At 44.7% G+C, this 23,176-nt stretch overlaps 2 protein-coding genes across 6 annotated transcripts in view; one reads left to right on the top strand and one right to left on the bottom strand.

Moving 5' to 3' along the window:
- Positions 1-14,465, top strand: part of TUBGCP4 (tubulin gamma complex associated protein 4) — a 50,178-nt gene extending 35,713 nt beyond the window's left edge. The window contains exons 10-19 of one of the 3 annotated variants that reach the window (XM_029239678.1): positions 637-687; positions 1,094-1,199; positions 2,950-3,057; positions 3,490-3,628; positions 6,704-6,881; positions 7,437-7,571; positions 9,006-9,122; positions 9,737-9,876; positions 10,492-10,526; positions 14,257-14,465. In XM_029239678.1, the coding sequence (XP_029095511.1) occupies positions 637-687; positions 1,094-1,199; positions 2,950-3,057; positions 3,490-3,628; positions 6,704-6,881; positions 7,437-7,571; positions 9,006-9,122; positions 9,737-9,876; positions 10,492-10,504 (987 nt within the window). In that variant the 3' untranslated portion in view covers positions 10,505-10,526; positions 14,257-14,465. Of the gene's footprint in view, positions 1-636; positions 688-1,093; positions 1,200-2,949; positions 3,058-3,489; positions 3,629-6,703; positions 6,882-7,436; positions 7,572-9,005; positions 9,123-9,736; positions 9,877-10,491; positions 11,335-14,256 lie in introns of those variants that run through there. The other 2 variants (XM_029239679.1, XM_029239677.1) reach the window with 2 other exon arrangements.
- TP53BP1 (tumor protein p53 binding protein 1) overlaps positions 12,266-23,176 on the bottom strand; it is a 66,317-nt gene continuing 55,406 nt past the window's right edge. For all 3 annotated transcript variants that reach the window (XM_029239674.1, XM_029239675.1, XM_029239676.1), the window contains 7 exons: positions 21,054-21,245; positions 20,419-20,634; positions 18,587-18,802; positions 14,405-14,499; positions 13,664-13,863; positions 13,016-13,161; positions 12,266-12,620 (listed from right to left, as the gene is read on the bottom strand). In XM_029239674.1, coding sequence (XP_029095507.1) covers positions 12,433-12,620; positions 13,016-13,161; positions 13,664-13,863; positions 14,405-14,499; positions 18,587-18,802; positions 20,419-20,634; positions 21,054-21,245 — 1,253 coding nt within the window. In that variant the 3' untranslated portion in view covers positions 12,266-12,432. The remainder of the gene's footprint in view (positions 12,621-13,015; positions 13,162-13,663; positions 13,864-14,404; positions 14,500-18,586; positions 18,803-20,418; positions 20,635-21,053; positions 21,246-23,176) is intronic.

The following is a 23,176-nucleotide window of genomic DNA, read 5'->3' as shown; positions in this document are numbered from 1 at the left end:
ATATTAAAACTTTTATTGAGATAAAATTCACACAACAAAGTTAAACATTTGAGCCATTTAAAAAGAGGTACAATTCAGTGGGTTTTAGTATGTTCATGATGTTGTGCAGCCATTACCACTATCTAATTCCAGAATATTTCCATCTCATATATTTTTTTAACTGTTAGACTTTTATTCCTGGGATTAACCCAGTGTGGTGATGGTATATATTCTTTTTTCCAATACCTTGCTGGATTTGTACAAAACCATTCTTTATAGGAGTTTTCATTGTAATGAAACTTTGACCCTGTTTTTTTTTCTTTCCCCACATCTTTACTGGAGTATAACTGCTTTACAATGTTGCATTAGTTTCTGCTGTACAACAAAGTAAATCAGCTACATGTATACATATATCCCCATATCCCCTCCCCCTTGAGCCTCCCTCCCACCCTCCCTATCCCACCCCCCCTATCCCACCCCTCTAGGTCGTCACAAAGCACGGAGCTGAACTCCCTGGGCTATGCGGCTGCTTCCCACTAGCCATCTATTTTACATTTGGTAGTGTATATATGTCAGTGCTGCTTTCTCACTTCGTCCCAGCTTCCCCTTCCCACCCTGTGTCCTCAATTGACGCTGTTTTATTGGTTCTTTTCACAGCATCTCTGGAAGCTGATGGTGGAAGAGTCAGATTTACTGGGTCAGCTGAAGGTAATAGCTTAGCTGTTCTTTTAACTCTTAAAATGATGCTGGTGGACAATGACGTTATTCTCTATCCTCTCCTGAGAGTACTGGTTGCCTGTCCCCAGACTTCCAGAGTGGCTCCTTATGTCCTCATCCAAGTGGGCAAACTCCATCTAATGCTACAGGTTTATTACAGTACAAAGCTTCGGCTTACTTTCTTCTGGCATTATTGTGCTTTCATTGAATAAATGATATCAAAGACACACCAGTCATCCTGCCATTACTAAGTATGTCCCTTTAAAATGCCAAAAGCCTACGACCTTTTGTAGGTTGCGCTCACACTGATGAAATTGGAAATTATATGCATAATTCTCTTAGGATAGTGAAAAGCTCTGCTGGATTACTGAATTGTAAATTGAAATTCTTTCTGCAGATCATTAAAGACTTTTACCTTCTGGGACGTGGAGAACTGTTTCAGGCCTTCATTGATACAGCTCAACACATGTTAAAAACACCACCCACTGCAGTAACTGAACATGGTAATTGCCCTGGGGCCCAAAAATTACCAGCTTACTGAAGTTGTAGTGTATTTCTTAGCTGCTGCCAAACCATTTAGGCCTGGGCCACATAGGAGCAGCCTAGTGAGTTACAGAGAGTGTTTCCAAAATGGAAGGCCACTCAGGTAGGCTCATACTGTTGTTACTGGGAGCAGCTTCAGCTCGTGACTCTTCCTGAAAGGGTTGGTACAGGCTTTCAAACCAGTATTTCATCTCATCAGGTTATAGCCATTTATTTCTTAAGGGACATATTGAGATTTTCTTTTTTTTTTGGCCACGCCATGTGGCACATGGGATCTTAGTTTCCCAATCAGGAATCGAACCCGTGCCCCCCACCCCCCCGCATTGGGAACGTGGAGTCTTAACCACTGGACTGCCAGGGAAGTCTCCATATTGGGACTTATGGCCACTTGTTGTATTAGAACTCGTTAGGCTGTCAGTGATGGAAAACTAACCTAGGTAGAAAAGGGGAGTGTATTTGCTATTGTACCTGTAACTCCAGCGGGATAGGGATATATCTGGTCCTGAGAACTGAAACTAGGGATTGCTAGGATTCTCTCTCTTACCTTATCTTGTCTGTGCCTCTTGTGTGCTCTTTGATGGCCTTCCAGTCCCATCTGGCCACATGGCCACCAGCAGCTCCCAGGAACATACCTCACAGAGTCTACTGGGGGAGTCAAACCTGGTCTCTCTGGTAGCAAGTTAAGGGATTCCAGGGAAAGGGTTTTGATTAGCTCAACTGGATCATATACCTATCCCTGTATCAAAGAGGTCAGACTAAGAAACGCCTACTTTGGGGACTTACCTTGTGGTCCAGTGGTTTACGACTCTGCGCTTCCACTGCAGGGGGCACGGGTTCGATCCCTGGTCGGGGAACTACCACAAGGTGCAGCAAAAAAAAAAGGAAGATATGCCTACTTCAGTGAAGTGTTCACCTTTGACCAACGGGAAGGATTACCATTCCCAATCAAACTACTTGAGGAGAGTTACATAAGGACCAGAGTCAAGAAAGAGGGGAGTGGGGCAGGAGGGGAGACAGGGTTACTGTTTTTCTAGCTCTATAAAACAATAGATGTCCACTGTGCTTACACAGGACTTTCCTGGTTGCAAGAAAACCCAATTCAAATTCACTTAAGCAAAGGAAAAAAGAGAATTTATTGATTCTCATAACTGAAAAGGTCAGAGGTAAGATGGCTCTAGGCAGTTTTGCTCCAAGGCTTACATGACGCCTTCAGGACTTGGTTGTCATTCCATCTTTCACCTCTGCCTTTTCTTCTGAGACAGGCCTGCTCCGTATGGTAGCAAGATGGCCTGCAACCAAGTTCACATCCTACTGAGTCCGTGTTTATCTTGAATAAAAAATAGCTACCCTCTTTCAGAATCTGAATAGAGCCTCTGGATTGGCCTGGCTTGGGTCATGTTCATATCCCTAAACAAAATAGTGTAACAAGGCAGATCGTTCCTGGGTCACCTGCCTACCCTGACGGTCAGGTATTGTCCACCCCACTGGAACTACATGGATTGTTCTGGACAGGGGTGATTCTCCAAGGAAAACCAGGGCGCTGTTATCAGCAACAGGAGAAGGAATGCATGCTAGTCAGGCAGAAGCAACTACTGTTTACCGTATCCTACTATTAGTGATAGGTGGGCTGCAGGAGAGGTGGAAAGCCAGGGGAGTCTGGATTTGTTACATAGCCAAGCCTTCTCTCAGCCCATGTGTTCTTTCTTGCAGATGTGAATGTGGCCTTCCAACAGTCAGCACACAAGGTGCTGCTAGATGATGACAACCTCCTCCCTCTGTTGCACTTAACAATCGAGTATCATGGAAAGGAGCATAAAGGTTTGCTGTGCTTCCTTGAGTCTTTCTGCTTCTACTGGTCATTATCTGTTCTGCTTCCATCCACTTCCACAGAAACCATATCATTTTGGACCTTAGAAATCACCTAGTCCAGTGCCCTAATTTTACACAAAAGAAAAGGGAAGTCAAGAGAGGCTAAGAGATGGCCAGGCCATGGTTTTGGTTTTTGTCATGCTGCTGGAATGGTCTCTGTTTATTTATAGCCACAGTTCTTTAAGACTAAAAAAAGAATCTCTAAAAGACCTCCTAAGAGAACACCTCATGGGAGTTTCCTTGCCTTCTACAAGTCCCCTTTGTATCCCCTTTATGCTTCTGACACTGCAGGTTCGAGTGAGCGCTCATTTCATGAATGTTCCTCACCTTGTTGAAACTCTAGTTCTAGATGAGCAAAGTCATCTTCTCTGTTCTTAACAGATGCTACTCAGGCAAGAGAAGGGCCTTCTCGGGAAACTTCTCCCCGGGAAGCCCCTGCATCCGGCTGGGCAGCCCTAGGTCTTTCCTATAAAGTGCAGTGGCCACTACACATTCTCTTCACACCTGCTGTCCTGGAAAAGTGAGTATTTCTGAGTTTCTCACAGGTAATTATTACCCATCTTACTTCCACGAGAAGAAATTATCAGGAGTAGAATTGGTTGGGAGCAAGATAGCCAGCCAACTGGTTTTTGTTTGTTTTCTGGCCACGCCACGCAGCTTGCAGGATCTTAGTTCCCTGACCAGAGATTGAACCCGGGCCCCCTGCAGTGGAAGCACCAAGTCCTAACCACTGGACTGCCAGGGAAGTCCCCCAGCTGGTTTTTAACAGTCTGTAAGTCAGAGGCTGCAAACTCAGATGCCTTCGGGGGCCGGACAGGATAACATTAATAAGTGAAGCTGCAGATGTGAGACGGTAGGAGTAGTGGATGCTGGGATGAGTGGGCTGGTCAAACCCTTAAAACCATCAGAGCTTTTTTTTTTTTTTGCGGTACGCAGGCCTCTCACTGTTGTGGCCTCTCCCGTTGCGGAGCACAGGCTCCGGACGCGCAGGCTCAGCGGCCATGGCTCACGGGCCCAGCCGCTCCGCGGCATGCGGGATCTTCCCGGACCGGGGCACGAACCCGCGTCCCCTGCATCGACAGGCGGACTCTCAACCACTGCACCACCAGGGAAGCCCCATCAGAGCTTTTTGTTTAAAATTGCAAAATAATGAGCAGTTTACAGGCTGCCAGTTTCTGGCCTCTCTTCATCCTCTCCATTCCTGTTCATAACCCTCTACTTTTGGGGGGAAGAGCAGCTTAGGGTATGAGAGACTAGACATAAACTGGAAAGATAAAGCTGGTTTAGGGAGAAGACGCAGAGCCCACAGCCCACATAAGTAAGCTGCCTGGACTCTGTCCAAAGAGCCTCCGTAGCTCCCAGTCCACTTTCCTTCTCACTTGAGATGTTCTTAACACCCTTGAAGAAATCAAGCTCAGAAGTATTTTCCTAAACATTTTATTTTGAAAATTTTCAAATATAAACAAAAGTATGGACTATCACAAACACCCATGGACGCATCATCCATCTTCAGTAACTAGCAACATCACGCTGTTTGTTTCATCTCCTCTTTTTTTTTTGGCCAGAGCCTTATAAAGCAAATCCCAGACATGTCATTTCACTCCACCACTGTGCAATTCAAAAAAGCCATCTTTGGGACTTACCTGGTGGCGCAGTGGTTGAGAATCCACCTGCCAATGCAGGGGACATGGGTTCGAGCCCTGGTCCAGGAAGATCCCACATGCCGCACAGCAACGAAGCCCGTGCGCCACAACTACTGAGCCTGCGCTCTAGAGCCCGCCAGCCACAACTACTGAGCCTGAGTGCCACAACTACTGAAGCCCGTGCACCTAGAGCCCAAGCTCTGCAACAAGAGAAGCCACCACAATGAGAAGCTCACGCACTGCAATGAAGAGTAGCCCCCGCTCACCGCAGCTAGAGAAAGCCCACGCACAGCAACGAAGACCCAACAAGAAAGACCCAATGCAGCCAAAAATAATTTTTTTTAAAAAAAGGCATCTTTTTAACATAACTACAGTGCTATTATCACACCCAGTAAAATTAACAATAATTCCTTATTATCTGATATCCAGTCCACATTGAAATTTCCCCCATTATCTAAAAAATGTCTTATGGTTGGGTTTGTTCAAATCAGAATACAAGCAAGGTGTACTATTTTCAGTACATTGTTCCATTAGAAATAATTTTTAAAGGCAGATGGAATCAGGTTATCTTATGCAAGCCAGCCTAAGAATAGGTAAGTAAGCCCAGTTCCACCAGGAATCAGCTGCTCTTCCCATGCATCTTCTCGGTACAGGGCTCAATATCAGGCAGCTACCTAGAGCTCTGTGAGGGGAGCCCTTGATTTTTTTTTTTTAATTGAAGTATGTTGGTTTACAATGTTGTGTTAGTTTCAGGTGTACTGCAAAGTGATTCATATACATATATATGATTTTTTTCAGATTCTTTTCCATTATAGGTTATTATCTTGAATATAGTTCCCTGTGCTATACAGGTCCTTGTTGGTTATCTACTTTATATATAGTCGTGTGTGTCTGTTAATCCCAAACTCCTAACCTATCCCTCCCCACCCCCACTCCCCACAGAGCCCTCAATTTTATCTCCTCTTCTGTGGGCTTCAGGGACAGAGAATCACAGCAACCAAAATCCTTGGTTCCCAACACATTCTTATTTGTCCACGCAGGGCCCTCCTTCCTCCTTCATACACGCACACACGCGCGCGCACACACACACACAAATGCCACAGAACCACTTTTAGAACAAAGTCTAGAACACTGGCAGTAATGTCCATCTACCTGTGTGGTCCTTCCCAGCCCTGCCCCCTTGCCTCCCCCAACCCTAAGTGACCACTACCCTAAATTCCATGTTTTCTCTTTTTTTTTTTAAATTTATTTTTGTTTTATATGCATTTTATTTTTGGTTGTGTTGGGTCCTCGTTGCTACACGCGGGCTTTCTCTAGTTGCGGCGAGTGGGGGCTACTCTTCGTTGCGATGCACGGGCTTCTCATTGCGGTGGCTTCTCTTGTTGTGGAGCACGGGCTCTAGGTGCGCAGGCTTCAGTAGTTGTGGCTTGCGGGTTCTAGAGCACAGGCTCAGTAGTTGCGGTGCATGGGCTTAGTTGCTCCATGGCATGTGGTATCTTCCCGGACCAGGGCTCGAACCCGTGTCCCCTGCATTGGCATGCGGATTCTTAACCACTGCGCCACCAGGGAAGTCCCTTCTATCCTTTTTACACAGTTTTATGACATCTATATATGTTCCCCCAAAGTATATATATTTTTTCTATTTAGTTGTTTTAAGCACTACAAAAAAAGGTATCAGGCTATATGTAATCTTTTTAAATTTCCCTTTTTATTCAAAATCATATTGCTAGGAGTCATTTTATGTTGTACAGCTGAAGTTCATTCATTTTAATGGCTGTGCAATATTCCATCATATAAATAAACCAGTTTATCTGTTCCCATCTCTAGGCAAACTTATATCCTTCCTGCCTTTTGGGGAGAAATGGGTGGCACGGAGTTCTAGGGTTTGTCACGCAGGTGGGGCTTGAGGGGGGTGAAGTTTTTATCTTGAATAGTCTGGTGTTTCTGTCAAGGTACAATGTTGTTTTCAAGTACTTGCTGAGTGTGCGCCGGGTACAAGCTGAGCTGCAGCACTGCTGGGCCCTACAGATGCAGCGCAAGCACCTCAAGTCCAACCAGACCGACGCAGTCAAGTGGCGCCTAAGAAATCACATGGCCTTCTTGGTGGATAATCTTCAGTACTACCTCCAGGTCTGTGTCGAGGGATGAGTAGAAGGAAGGGGTGTGAAAAAAAAGTCCAGGAGGTTGGCAGGAGTCATTGAAGAGGAATCCTGCATTTGGTGGAAAACTGGAATTTGAGAAAATTCATGGATTATATCACTAGGCATGTTTCTTGGGGGGCATTTTAGAGGGTAATGGAAATAAGTGGATGAAGGAGAATGAGGAGTTATGGTCCTTATCAGTAATGCAGTATTTAATTATTGTTGCCACCTTATTTTATAGTTTGCTGTAACTTCTGGAATCCCATAGGACTTAACCAAGTCAGTCGGCGGAGGGGATGTGGCGTGCGGGGGATGGGGGTGTGGGGGTGAGATCTGCCAAGACATTGGAGGTCGTCAGGAAGTAGGCAGACGACTTCCTACAAGGCGAGGCAACATAAGGGGGTCTTCGTTCAGCTTTAAAAGGGCTTGGATAGGAGGAAGGTGAGTGGGGGCAGAGTTCCTGTTTCATCCTCTCAGGCATCTGATGTTCTTGAGTACTTAGACTATGCAAGGTACTAAAATCATTTGTGCAACTGTCTACCAGGTTGATGTGCTGGAGTCTCAGTTCTCACAGCTGCTTCATCAAATCAATTCTACCCGAGACTTTGAAAGCATCCGATTGGCTCACGACCACTTCCTGAGCAATTTGCTGGCCCAGTCCTTTATCTTGTTGAAACCTGTAAGTAGGGCTGGTTGGTTTCCTCAGACTGCTTCTAGCCTGACTGTTCCCTTAGGCACTTGCCAGGATATGGAACTATCATTAAGCAACTTTCCAATCTCTGTCTTTAAACATTTTTAACAACTTATAAAGCAAAACTAAGAGGGAATACTAAAAAGGAACTTGTCTTTGAATTTCTGAAATACTATATCACAAGATGTGGTGAGCAGCTACAGATAAAAGAACCCTCAGAAGGAAGGATTTAAAGAAATTTTTAAAAACCTTTCTGACACCACAGAAAGACTAATGAAAAGCATGTAGAATTTACTTTCTTAGAAATCTTGTGGATCAGGATCGACCAGTTTGGAAGTTGTTTTCACAGACAACTAGAGCAGTGTCTCCCTGTGTGTGTGTGTACACATATGTACACACATATATTGTGTATCTCCCTCAGGGAAGTTATTCTCAGCCTTGGACCCACGTGGGAATCATCTGGGAGCTTTAAAGTAATCTAGGACCCAGAGCACTTAAATTAGTAGAACCCAGGCACCAATCTTTGAAAGCTCACAAGCTGATTCTAGTTCAATGATGAAAAAGCAGGAAGATGAAAATGACCCCTTGTAGATTCTAATAGAACAGTTATGCTTTATCTTTGACGGGAGCTACTCGTTATTCCTCAGTTGTGCCACACTCTCTTGTTCTGGTATTTGGGGCTGCTGTTATTTTTAAGGGAGAGTGAGTTCTGTAGATGCCACTCCAGAGGGTTCTGTGAATTGAAAACAACCAAGAACCATTGTCACAGGTAGACTGTCCTTGTACAGTATGAGAGCATCCTTGGGAAAAGCAGAATATCAGAGCAGGTGATCGTCATTAAATATTTATTGAGTGCTTACTGTATGCAAGGCACTGGGGATACAAAGAGGTATAAGTCATGGCTCTGCCCTTAAGGAGCTCACAATCTAGTTGGAGAAACAGGACTTACATACATCACAGATCAGTAACAACACAGACGGCCTGAACAAACGCCAAGTAAACAGTACAGATAATAAAGAGGAGAGGGAAGCAAGGGGTCGCTAAAGGCTGTGGTGGGGAAGGGAGCGCGCTGTTATGAGTAGGACTCAAGCTGGTATTGAGGAGAGTATCCCAGGCACAGGGAACAACACTGAAAGCAAAGCTCAAGGTGGGAGCACACTCGGTGGGTCCCAGAGACAACGACTAGTTTAATGTGGCTCGAGTGGAGGTTTCGTGCAGGGTGACTAAGAATGACAGTGTCTTTGCCTGGAAGGGAAGAGTGTTTTACACATGTTGCATTTTGAGGGGCTGGCAGGACTTGCATTCTCTCTCCTGAGGTCAGATGTAGAGAATGGGAATAGGTTGGCCCTTATTTTCCCAAATCTTTAATTTCACAGGTGTATCTTCCTTTTTCTCCTAACGTCAACTGTGTTTCCTGGCTAGGTGTTTCACTGCCTGAATGAAATCTTAGATCTCTGCCACAGCTTTTGCTCGCTGGTCAGTCAGAACCTGGGCCCACTGGATGAACGTGGGGCCGCCCAGCTGAGCATCCTGGTGAAGGTAAGTCAGCCTGGCCACTGAAAGTAAGCAGCCCTGTCCAAAGGACAGAGGTGGCTTTGTGGATGGGAAATCGTGATCTTTTCCTCTGAGTCAGTTAAAACATTTCCCCAATACATACACACAGAAATGATAAGATAAAAAATGTCGGTATCAGTTTTTAAAGCAGATAATTATGCGCTGCCTGAGCGTTCAAATATAGTTCAGCCCTGGATAGTTTATTCAGCCCACCAGATACGCACTGGCTTTGTTCTTACTTTCTAACATCCAACCTCCTTACTTCTTGAACTAGCCCTCTGTTTCACTGAGATTGTAATTATCTGCCTGTAATGGAAACACAGGCTCTCCCCACCCCAGTACACAGCAGGATATATTAATTTGAAGCTGGCTGCTAAATTCCTACTGCGTATGAGAGTACGTTCATAGGAAGTCATGCATCTACGGACTCGGTATGAAGAAGTCATTTTAGGAGCTAATAGAAATGGGAATGGGGAAGGCCAGTTGGTACTGTGGAATTTTCAGCAAGACTTTTCCAAGGAATCTCCCCTGCCCCTTCACTCCACATGGATAGCTGGTAAGTCTAAGAGGAATGACAGCTTGAGTCCTTCTCTCTGCAGGGTTTTAGCCGCCAGTCTTCACTCCTATTCAAGATTCTCTCCAGTGTTCGCAATCATCAGATCAACTCAGATTTGGCTCAACTACTGTTACGACTAGATTATAACAAATATTACACCCAGGCTGGTGGCACCCTGGGCAGGTAGGAACAACTGCCTTTGGGGCACTCAGTGGACTGTGTGTGTGTGGCTTTGTAACGAGTTGTAGAATTCCAGAGCTGGAAGGAGACTTTAGCCATCATCTAGTCCAAATTACCCTCCTTTTATAAACAAGCAAAGTAAGGCTCAGCGAGAGAAAGGGCTATGTCTGATCATCAGTGAAGATTATTTTGCAGTCAAAGTCATCAGAGTAAAGAACCAACACTCCTGGCGCTGAGGCAGGGCGTCAGTCCCTAGCGTGACGTGAACCTTGCCGTGCAGCCTTAGCATCCCCCACCCCAAGCCTCCCTGCCCCCCAGCTTTTTCCCTCTGAAAGGAGGGGACTGCTCCTTCTAACTCCAAACTTTTTAAAAATCTAATAGTGAGACTCAGTGGTAGATGTCTTCTCTCAGAGGTCTGTCCCATTCAAAAAAGCAATTTATTATTCTGTTTCTCTCTCTGAAATGTCAAGCAGATATCTCCTAAGTGATTTTATTAGCAAGAAGAATTTTAAGATGAGATTATCTAGATCACAGGTTGCCCTGACTCATATTTCTTTGAAGAAAATCTTGGGAAAGCATGATATTTATTTTGATGCAACTCTTTTTTTTCTTTTGTAGTTTCGGGATGTGAGAATTTCTGGTCCACAAACTAAGTAAGTCAATCCCCTGCGTTGTAACAGAAGATTCAAAACAAACATCCCATTCTCTGGCCAGACAGTGTATGTCTGCAGCTACTGGAAAAGCTCTACCTTTTCTCCTAGAAGCAGTTATTGAACATCCATGGTTACAAATCCTCCCCCCTCCTTCCCATGTGGAAGGGACACCTGCCCCACCTTAGGGGAGTTCTTAACCCATCCACCAAGGAGGACTTGTGGCGTCAGCCCTCCCTCTGCTGACCATGCAGGATCTGTTATATTGAGAACATTTGTCGGATATGTTCATTTACTGAGCACCTATATGCCTAGGTACTGTTCAAACTGGGAGAGACACAGCAGTAAGCTATACAGATCAGAACGTTAAATGGCTCATGTGAAAAAGGAATTACATTTATTATTAAGTCAAATTCTGGCTGTTACCACTGAGCAAGAAAGGCACCAGGTAAGATAGGCTTCCCCACACCCCACAGACCTCCTTTCCTCTTTCAGAAATTAAAACTGAGCATCTCCTATCCTTAAGGATCTTCAAAACTGTGAATCTGAAGAATTTTACCAGTAACTTCCAATTATTTCAGATTGGTAAGAGGGTAATAATTCTGGCTATTGACAATGTATTCAGAGTATTTTTTAACAAAGAAAAAAGGTCCTTAAGAAAAAAAATTGTTAGATTTCGAATACTGAAAGATGCAGGCCTAATTATCCCACTTAGAAGGACCACAGGAGTAATCTGGCTCAACCGTCACTGATAACCATCAATCTTCATATCAGTGTGAACCAAAATATTCATTGAATAACCCCCTCCAAACTGAAAAAGAATGCAGCATTCTGGCCTCAGTGTGTAGCCACTCAATCTGGTCCTCATCTCTACATCTTCCACCACATACTATACACCCTTATTCCCTGTAATTGCCAGCTAAAGATGACCCCTTCCACTGCTTCCTCTGGAGCAGAGGTTAGCAAACTATGGCCAGCCACCTGTTTTTGTAAATAAAGTTTTATTGGGACACAGTCACACTCATTTGCTTACCTATTGTCTACAGTTGCTTTCATGCTGTCATAGCAAAGATAAGTAGTTGTGGCACACCAAATGGCCAAAAAAGCCTAAAATATTTACTGTCTATCTGGAAGAAAAAAAAGATATTTAAGCCCACTTTAGAGAATGAGAGGACATCAACAGGGATGATGCTAGGAGTACAGAAGGAACAGCTTCCAGCAACTGTAACAGTAACCGTAATAAAATTTTGGACCTCTGGCTAGAGCTTCTAACAAACATTTCCAAGTGTTATCACTGTTTCTCATGTTTATATCCTTGCAGCAAGTCGTCGTTTATAGTCACCACCCATTCACAACAATTGGTCCTTTACCCTTTTGGCTGAGAGTACAGTACCCACAGGTCAGCTGTTAGTGAGCTCAACTCTAAAGAGAGATTTTTTTTTTTCATTGACAGAAAACTAAGAGCTGTGCCCAATTCCACTCAACTTCTGCCACAACTATAAATCTGGGCCTATTGTAAAATCAGGTTTTTTTGAAAGTGCTGAATTTTAGACAGCCCAGGTTAATCTTCTGACAGACAATGATACCACAGAAAACTTTAAAAAAAATTCACTCCTTGTTATTTTCCTTGGCTAGCTGTCCTTCTACAGTGAACAAGCCCATTGAAAACTGCAGAGAAGGTACTATGTTTGTCTTGCTATTTGTTGAGATTAAGCTCAAAGAAATGGATGAAGAAATCCCAGTTACTACAACCAGAGATTCAACATTTATTTTATCATAAAAGTCCAGCAAATAAAAGTATATACAAGATCCATGCAAGGAATCTGGTTACACACAAGACACATTTAAAACCTGGTTAAAACACAGTCTCCACAACACCAGGGAATAAAACCGGTAAGACCGAGTATCCTTAGTGAGAAACATAATCGTGTTTATATTTTGGATGCTGCTTGAATCCAATTCTCTGCCCAACAATGAGGCACTGGATCACCCACTCTTGTGACACCACAGGCAGCTGCAATGCTTCAGCACACTTCAGCACCGAGGCTGGGCACGAGGGGTCCGTCACCACCACATCAAATACCCCTAAAGCAATATCTGCAGGAAGCAGGGGAAGGTGAGTGAGGAAAGGAGACTCAATTTAGTCCTCCAGTTAAAAGACAGATGAGCCTTCTCACCAGTATATCCCGCTCTGCCCAAACTAAAGCCCTTCATGTCAAACACAGTGCCAGTGATCACAACCAAAAGTGAAAAGTCACAATCACTATGTGCTGGCCTTGAGTTTAGCAGGTACACCGGTGGACACCAGGAGACGCATAAACAGCCCGGTGCGTCACTCATGTTGGCTCACCTCTTGAAGGTGGTACTTTTCTTCTCTTAGAAACACGGGTAAGATCAGCCTATCAAGACTGAGACTTAGACCCCAAGGCCTAAGTGCTACGGGTCATGGACATCCTTGGAGCAATAACAACACACACACACTTTTCAGGTACCTTTGTTATGGGCACTTGAATGGTGCTGCTTCACAGAGGCTGCCCCCCCAGTCATGAGGATCTCAGACCAGAGCTCCAGGAAGTTCTGCTGTTGGTCTGATACCAAGAGTACCTTCAGATTCTGGAAAGGGTTTTCACGGGGTTGCCTACGAAGGAGTCAGAGAAACAGCACAACAGATAATATCCAACGACAGCCTTTCTGCAAAGGGACGCAGGTACAGCTGACTGCTATCAATAGCCCTGCGTTAGGGTATCACCCCCCGCCCCTTCCCTCTTTCTCTGAATGATGTGTATTTTCTGGGATCCTGACCTTCTCATCTACCCCTTCTGATTTCCATGTTTATATCCTGAGGCCAAGTTTAAGCCAAATCATGCTCCTGAGCCTGTATTTTTAAACGTGTTGCTTAAAACAAGTTGAGAGTATTGAATCTACATGAAAATCTCACACATTTTCAAAAGGTCCCTAACCAATATACTCTAGGATAATAAACTAGATGAACTGCTAAAATAATCTCAAACCCACTGAAATTCTGTAATTTTTCCTATGATCATTCTAGTTTCTAGAAATATTTACTCTCCTAGATTCTCCCCCTCCGGAAGCTTGCTGTCTTCCTGTCTGCCGTTCTAGATGGGCTCTCAGCTACTCACCAATCCAGAATTTTTTGCTCCTCGAGGCTGTACCCAGCTGGCAGCAGATAATTGCGGTAATTCTGGAGCTGGTTGGCATGGCAACTATCATGGACCCAGACATGAGACACACAAGGAATCCCACTGGCAAGGCACAGGAAGTACTTCCGGGTTCGACAATGCTGATCCGCAATTAGGAGACACTGGTAGGCTGTATTACACTGGAAGAAAAGGAACGGCACCCATGGGTCTAGTGACTTCTAGGGAAAGCCCCTGAATAGTAAGTAGCCTTAATGAGTCATAGGGAACAGATCTGAACACTTCCATATACTATCCAAAATGTGACTGGGTCTGTCCTCCTTTTCAAGGCCTCTTCTCTCACTAAAAAGCCCAAGTAGCTTCCCCAGATAATCCCCCTGCCTCACCTGCAGCTTTCTGGGGGCTTAAATCCTCAAGGGACAACCAAAACCCCAAGTATTTAGCCAACACTGTAACAGGGATTGCTATTAAACACCAATTTTAATCTGCTTTTGTCCCAGCAACAGAACCACAGCTATTAAGTAACCCAAGGTTCTAACTTCTCTTCCTTGTACACAGTAAAAATTCTGTTTCAGGCAACAATGTTTTGGCAGTTTCCCAGTTCCTGAAATCTCTAGCAACTGTATCCATCGTCCCCGGCCCCTATCAGCCTTCTTCTCGGTACAGCAAGTGGACTCTTCTCATCACTGCCCCTTTGGGAATCTACACAAAGAAACTCCTCACCTGGGCTTCATTGAAGTCTTCGAGAATATAGCCAGCTCCTGCTCGAAGCTGGGATTCTGTGTACTGCTTGTTGAAAGGAGGAATTTCTAAAAATTCTATTAAAGAGACATAACCAAGATAATAGTTACTACCAGCTGTTTTTTTATTTGCTACTTTATGCCTGCTTCTTACTGCCCCCTTTTCTACTCCCCAGCTATCTCCACAGCACTGTATCCCAAAGATGCAGGTGAAGGGCTTCCCCATGGGTTAGAAAGAGATCTGTCTTGAGGCCTATAAAATGCTGCCAAAAGAAGGGAAAGAGCAGGAGGGGTGGGGGAAGATGAGAAATGGAGGCAGGTCCTACACCTGAAAACACCAAAGGCTTCTATACTAAGAATGAGTCATGGGACTGTGCACAGGGATGGACACGCACCCACTTCCCACAGTGCTGCACTCCAACTTGAGTAACCCTTACCATCAGGAAGTTCCTCCTTATGTCTACCCTAAATCTCTCCTTCTGCAAACTAAGCCTATTCCCTCTAATTCTGCCTTCTCTGGAGATGAAGAATGACTGATTAGCACTTTTTATAATAAAGCCTTCAAATTTGCCCTTCATCAGCATTTTACCCCCTTATACACTAAATCTTTGATAAACCAAAATGCTCAAAGAAAACAGGGTTTCTAAAATTTAACTAATTAAAGTGAAGTTTAGCCAGAAAATCCTGATTCAACCTTTTACTGAAAACTATCTCCCTTTGATGGTCTTGAAGCACCTCAGGACACTGAACATCAATGACTGCTCTATAGTCTTTTTTTTTTTTTTTTTTTTTTTTTGGCGGTACGCGGGCCTCTCACTGTTGTGGCCTCTCCCGTTGCGGAGCACAGGCTCCGGACACGCAGGCTCAGCGGCCATGGCTCACAGGCCCAGCCGCTCCGCGGCATGTGGGATCTTCCCGGACCGGGGCACGAACCCATGTCCCCTGCATCGGCAGGCGGACTCTCAACCACTGCACCACCAGGGAAGCCCTGCTCTATAATCTTGAGGGTGAAGTAGAAGTTACGAGAGATGAGGCTGAAGCTATAATGACCCTAGGCAATTAGAAATTGCTTCTTTTGACCAATATCTAACTTGAGCTTGTTTTCTCGTCATCTGCTCCTCTTATATAAATAACACATTAAAAATATATTTTATTTAATTAGGAAATTGTAGAAATTAAGCTCCATTGAACTTATCACCAATAAAAAACCCAACCAAATGTATAAAAGTTCAGTGCCAAGACCACTCCCTTCCCCTTCATACCGGTAGTAAAACCTGCTGGAGCAGACCCCCTGAGGAGGCTGCCCAGCCCCCTGCTCTCTGGTGCCCTCCCTGCTGCTGGGGCTGCTCAGGCAGTGTTGATGCCCCAAACTCAGGCCTCTGTTTAGGTCTGACTGGCCAGCCTATTCACTTTTATTGCTCTTTTCTTGAAAATGAAAACTCAAAATGAAACTGGAAACTCTAAAGGGTTATAAGAAACTCAGAATACAGCAAGACTATTTCTGTTTTGCCGTGGCATCCTCGACCCATATCAATATATCATGCCACAATTTTCAGTACCAGCACTCTGCTGCTGAGTCACTGCCAAGGCCCCGCACAGCTCTTTATTTGTCTCAAGACTTCTATTTTATGTCTAACTTAATCCAGGACCGTTTCTAGTCCCAACCTGTTTAGATTTTAATCCCCATCTATATTTCCTGCATTTGTGTAATCAAATATTACCCTGTCTAGGCAGTCCCTTTCTCTAATTTTTCTCAGTTAGTTTGGATTTAATTTACTTTTGACTTCATGAATGGCCCTGCCAACCAGAGGCTAAAATGAACAGGTTTTTAATTCCATCATCTAAATCAAGGATGAAGGTACTAAAACCTAACTCTGGAGTCCATCCCTGTGGCTGATGGGTCCCTGATGGTGTGCCACCTAACGAGACTAGGTGCCATATTCTTAACTCGTTACTAAATATGTCTCACAAGACTAATTCAAATATTTTACTGAGCTCCTGATACAAATAAAAGAGATTCCCATTTATCTGGAAGATATACCCCATAGTTTCTTAAAAACTGTAATTCTGTGGAGGACCATTCTAATACAAACATCTCGGGCTTCTTGAGATAGACGAACCTTTAAACATTCTCATATACCAAAAATATCAAAGGATTTTGGTACTGTTGGGGCAATGTCTAAGGATGAAGGAGCAACATAAAGCAGACATATTCACCATAACCACACTTTCTATAAGAAACATGGAGGTCCCTCTAAAAAACTGTCCAAATTCCTCCTCATTTAGACAAAACCTACCTCCCCTCACACATGGTTACAAGAATGGGATTAAAAACATGTGATATATCTGCAAAGAGGAATGGAGGGAATTCTCAGGTTTATTAAATCTCACACAGGCTCACAGATTTTGAAGGAATTTGACAGTTTGCATCTCATACCAAAGCCAGCTTTCTTAGGCATGCAGTACCAATCAACAAATAAAACATCTATAGAGCTGCTTTGTGAAGTCCTGGTCTAGGAAAGGGCTAGGAGTGTGTTGAAGAATAAAGACTAGAGTCCATCAATATTGTGAAAGCAAAACCAGACCACGAAAACTGTTTTGATACCATGACACACCTCGTCACAGAAACCTCAAGGGACTCCCAATCCCTTATGATCAAAGTCAAACTACATTCTTGGCTAGGAAACTCCTCACACACCTCATTTCCCACTGTACCTATCTGAATTCTGTCTGACAAACTAGGCCTGATCCACACTTAATCTTGAAACCCCCCCACTCTACACCTGCTCCCACACCCTAAAGCCTCAATACTCACGACTGTTTGTGCACCTTCCAGATAGTATAAACCTCAACTGCAACTCCCTGACCACCCTTCCCACGTCCCTGAACAGATCTCCCCATAGCTGTAGCTGGTGAGATATAGCTTTGGTTAATTAAGAAAATCAGGGGCTTCCCTGGTGGTGCAGTGGTTAAGAATCCGCCTGACAATGCAGGGGACACGGGTTTGAGCCCTGGTCCGGGAAGATTCCCACATGCCGCGGAGCAACTGAGCCCGTGTGCCACAACTACTGAGCCTGCGCTCTAGAGCCCGCGAGCCACAACTACGGAGCCTGTGTGCCGCAACTACTGAAGCCCGTGCGCCTAGAGCCCGTGCTCCGCAACAAGAGAAGCCACCACAATGAGAAGCCCGTGCACCGCAAAGAGTGGCCCCCCTCTCCCCAACTTGAGAAAAGCCCGCGTGCAGCAATGAAGACCCAACACAGCCAAAAGTAAAATAAATAATAAAATAAATAAATTTAAAAGAAAATCATCCACATACCTGAAGCGCCAACCATCACAGATCTGCAGTTGGTGCTATTTTCTGATAACGATGTTCCCTGATTCGATTCCCTCTTGCAAGACTCAGCATTAGTCAGAACTCTAACTTGTAGAACATCATTCCATTTGGACTGTTAGTCTTTGCAGACACATTTGGGTACTGCACTGCTGTCGGTCACTTATATTGCAATGTGTATTTGTACCTGCCCAGTTTTCTCTCCTAGATCACACACTCTTTAGACATGTCAAATAATTTCTACCTCTCCCCATTGCAGTCTACTCAAACCCTGAGTAACAGACAACATAGAAATGTGTAGGTTTAGTTTAAGGTTGAAACACAAGAGTTGAAAAGGCCTAGAGGCTCTTTCTCTGAAATCACCCTGGGACACTGGGTACCTCACACTCCCAGTCTTACACACAGACCTCAAGAGAATGAACTTCACTCTAGCCCCTAGAACACAAATGGGAAGGATGGCAGGGCATTCAGAAACCTGACTGACATGGATGATTTGATTGTAGTAGGTAAAGTGAACGTTGGGTTCTAAGTCCCAAGTCTACCATTATCGTGGATAAAAAGCAATTATTTGACCTCTCCAAGCTTGTTTCCGCGTCTATAAAATGGGTAACATCTATCTCCCGTCTGCCTCACAGGATTGTTTTGAGGAACTGATCACTAAAAGGAATTCTGTGAGAACAGTCTATAAACCAAGAAGCAGGGTTAAATTAATTTTCCCTGACCGTGATTCCAGTTGCCACTTGCTCTTCCTCCTCTACAGATGGTTCATAAAGTAAATGGAAAGGAAGGAAGTACACGTGTTAGAGCCCTCAGGGCTTCTTAGGGTCTTACCCTCCTCTTCCTCACTGCTTCCTGTAGGACCATCTGGCAATTTGGAGCGGCTAGCCAACTTGTCACTTGTTGTGGCCATGGTGAGGAGAAAGGCATAGCCCAGAAACAAGGTCTTGTTGAGGGGCAGAGGCCCTCTCTGCTCTTCCAGGGCAGAGGGTTCACCCATGTTGTCTCCACTCTCACAGGGGCTCACAAACTCTCCTGCCCCCACTGCACCTGGGAAGGACAGAGGCACAGGGTACAGACCATTCCTGGGCACGATGGGATGTGCAGGCAGTGTCCTGATGAACTTCTTTGAGCTATAAACCAAAGACCAATCCTATGGCCAACAACCTAGGAACAAGTTTGCAGTGCAGAGAAGTTCTATGTATTTAAGTTTTACAGTCATGACAATGTATACATTATTTTCATAAGTGAAAATCAACTAGTATTGTTTTTATACAGCCAAACCAAATACTTCTGAGGTCATCTGCAGAAAAGGTGATTCTAATACAAAGATAAAGTAAAAGTGAAAAATGTTTGGAAATCTTCAGCCCACTTCCTCTGCCCAGTGCCCTGATTTCCCCAGGATATGTGATATCTTGAAGCAGCCTTTGAAAAAGTGGGTTCACCAAGAAATGTCCCCAGCAGATACTCCCACCCTATCCCTGACCCTCACCAGAACAGTGCACAGAACTTTGTAATAAAGTGTTTTTACGTGTTGATGGAACAATATCAAAACAGCCTGCTTCAACTGCCCCAGTTTTCAACACCTGGGAGTAGGTAAGTGAATCAGCCAGTCCAGAACACCCATGCTCGGAGTGCCCCAATAAATCCTCGAGAAGAAAACAAATACCTGACTTGGAGAAGCTGAATCGTAGGCTCATTAGGAGGCTCATTAGGAGGCTAAGATGACAGACAGGTTATGCCTCCCTAAAATAAAACCAGCAGCAAGAGAACAGTCTGATGTAGCATGTATAAGCCTGGGCTTCAAAATCAGACTGCCTGAGTCTGAATTCTGGATTACTGTGTCACCTTGGGAAAGTTAGCCAACTTTTCTGTGCCTCAGATTCTTCAACTATAAAGTGAATTCTAGCACCTATACCTCATAGGGATTATATGAGGTAGTATGTATGACGCAGTTAATTCCATGCCTCACATACCCTGAAACACAGCAGAGGTGTTAGATAGATATGGAGATGACACAACTCAAATACACAGGAAACAAAAGCAGCTCTGGTGCCAGGACGATGTAACAACCAATGAACTTCCTCAGTTTGCGAGACTCAGAAAGCGCCCTTGGGGCAGACTCTGAGGACTTTACCTCTGTGTCTCCAGAAGCCACAGTGGCTGGGCCTGGGTCACAGCAGAGACCCAGTAAACAATAAATGGATTAAACTCCTCTATTAATATGACTTGAGGGACTAGAAAGGGGTTATTTGGGGGTAGGTAGGGAGAGGGGAGCTACAAGCCAAGGTACTGGCTTTCAATAGGACATCCGGGAAAGCCAAAGGGCCCTGAGCACAAGGGAGAGGGGAGCAGAGCTTCTGGACGGAGATGGTGCCAGGAAAAGGAAGAGGTCTAAGAAAAATTTCACCTGTTTTGAATCTGCTCAAATGCATTACATTTCCTCTCCCTCCTAGAACCAACACAGGGGTCAGCGGATGTTGCCAATCAAGACCCGGCTTCCTATCTACCCAACTGGACTCTGCTGGGAGATGGAGGTTTGTGCAGGACTCCAGCTGTGTAACCGGGACGGAGGAGCCATTGCGTGTATCAGGCTCCGTCTCTCCAGCAGCTGACCCTGCATTTGCTGTGGTCCGAGGGAGAATGAGGCAAAAGGGAGCACTCACCAGGTTTCACAGTGGCAGATTTCCGGCCTCGCTTGGCAGGGGACCGTTCCTCCTCAGAAGTGGTAAGTTTTCTTTTGCCTGAGGGAACTCCGGTGGAGGCACGAGGGCTTTCTGTGATCTTTCGGGTAGGGGTTGTACTGCTGCTGCTGGAAGCAGTGGGGGTGGCGGGGGAGCTGATGTTACTTCGCCGCTTCCGTTTCCCTTCCACCAAATTGTCTATGGGAGGATAAGCCGCAGGTGAGTCAACTCCCATGGTCTGAGGCCCTGAACGCCAAGAAGCTGGGCACAGCCTGATTCAGAGACCGCCACACCCTTTCCCCCACCTCCCATGGGGGCAGGAAGCCTCTTTTAAGGCCACCATATTTTCTGTTTCAGTCTCTGCCATGACTAAAATGTGCTGGGTCCCTTATAGAACTGGGGAGGCCAAAAAAAATCTGAGGACTTACTATTTGGTCTTGGCGAGAAAACAGACCTATGAAGTGGCTCCAAGAAAACTGGCTCATTACCATCTCATAAACGACCAAGGAATGATAAGATTCAGGGAAGCATTACTGATTGCTCTAAAAACCACTCCTCCTACCACAAGCAGGCCAGGGTCCAGAGGCAGTTAGCTGTTCAGGAAGCAGAGGTCTTACCTAAGCTGATATCTGCTGCCTTGGTGAGGGGCGTCACTGCCTCATATGGGCCTAGGCCGTACTGCTCTCTCAGTCTGTTTCCTTGCTCCAAGGACAAGATGACAGCCATTCGCTTATACCACTTCCTTTGGCCTTCTTTTTCAATGCTGTAGTACAGCTCTCCAGACTCCTTCCTATGCCCTTTCACCACTCCTGGGTAGGAAAAACATAAAAGCAGCTTGCTGTTTAGGCTGTTCAGCATCCACTCAGAGCAGGCCTGAGTCAGGGAATTAGAGAAGGTACAACAGAGGACTGCAGTTAGGGCTGAACAGAACCCTGGCTGTCAATCCCAGACACCGCACCACTTAGGGTACATGTAGACACCACCCAGGGACTGGACCGTGAAGCTTCTCAGCAGAAGGAGCCCTTTAGTTATAAAATAAAGCTTCCTAAAGCCAGCCTTTGTGGGTTGTTAGCGGTTCAAATGGTTCTTGAAGTGAAACGGCATGTGGTTTGTTAAACAGTCCCATTACAACTTTACTAAACCTTTCCTTCTTGGTTTCTTTGGCGGCTGGGTGATAATTCTTGAGGTAAGTTGTAGATGAAAGATGACATCATTCAAAGAGAGAGAGCATGTGTCTGTGTAGCAAAATCAAAATAGAGATATAGAGCAGAGAAAGGAAAAAAAATAAATCCTGCCTCTCCTCCCTAATCTTCCCTACTTATTATCTACTTTTCTGCTCTTGTTCTGATTCAGAACCTCAAGATAAGGCCTCTAGATTAGAAGGAACACGATGTGGGGTATAAAAGGAAACTGGGCTAGAATTCAGGAGACCTGAGCCTAGGCCTAATTCTGCTACCACCAAGCTGTGTGAACTTGGGCAAGACCCATTTCCAATCCTATAAAAAAGATACATATATAAACATAAATGCAACACACGTATGATATAAAAACAGGGCACTAATGTGAATACTTTTTCATTCCTATGAACAGAAGGGTTCATTTGTTCTCTCCCATTAGCCTGTGCTTAAATGAAGGGCTAAAGAGACCCAGAGCATGCACCAAGGGGGAAAAAATGATAGAGGAGAAAGCAGGCCTTGGTTCTCTCCCTTACCTATGCCACAGAATCACTCTCTTTCCCCTTTGCTTGTTCATCTCCTGGCTTAAATCTCTAAATCAAAAAGACCCCTCAAGAGCACAAAGAAGCCCAAGGCCAACAATACACTTCACCCTAATGACGAGCTACTAGAACTAGAAGCTGTCTAGTGTTAACATTAGCAGACAGCCTCAATAAATGGGACACAGAATCCCCTCCCCTGTATGCCATAATTCACTCAGGATAGAGAACTGCCTCTCTTAAGAGGGCCTAATGTGGACCTCCAAGAGAGGCTTTACACCAGAAAGAGGAACAAATGCATTTGATACAAACTATGTAAGTCACAGGTCATAAAAGATCTCAATCCATGTGCTACTAACTGATGCTACATGGAGCTAAGTGTTATCCAGAACTAGAAGGTGAAGTGGCCCATATAACAATGAAATAAAGGGGCAAAGAGCAACTACTCAGGAGTCCAAATCACGAGAAAGTCTGAAGAGACTTCAATAGAGGCATTTTTGCCCATTATATACCAATCCTTGTTCCAAAAAACCCCCCAGAAAAAGGATGTTTTTAAATGACAAACTCAATGCAAACATGTATTCCCAAATTACTTCACAGAAAAGAGGCAATATATTCAAAGAATGGGCACATGAAACAGTCATAACAGACAGAAATCTCTCACCATCACCGGTACAGGGAACTGTACCGGTTTAAAAAAAAAAAAAAAAAAAAAGGCACCATTTTTCCAAACCAGAGAGTAAGTGGTGGGTGTGCAGACATACAAACACAGCACTAACAACCTCCTCCTAAGCAAAAATATCTCAATATATTTGCCACACTCAGCTACCTAAGGTTCCCATCAAGAAAGGCAGTAACTTTACAAGTCAGTGGTGAAAGAATAGAAAATGGAAAGGGAAAAACACTAACTTTACAATGGAGAAACTTGGCAACCACCACCTTCACCAATGATGGAGGTTAATATCAGCAGAGATGCCCTTTGGATGTCACATACTGCCCTCCCACATACAATGTGTTGAGAAAGAC

This window comes from Monodon monoceros, unplaced genomic scaffold (assembly GCF_005190385.1).
Source record: "Monodon monoceros isolate NGI ecotype Baffin Bay Population unplaced genomic scaffold, NGI_Narwhal_1 Super_Scaffold_21, whole genome shotgun sequence".
In the NCBI taxonomy this organism is placed as follows: domain Eukaryota; kingdom Metazoa; phylum Chordata; class Mammalia; order Artiodactyla; family Monodontidae; genus Monodon; species Monodon monoceros.
Note: the sequence above shows the minus strand (reverse complement) of the source record. Positions and strands in the feature narration are given on the sequence as shown.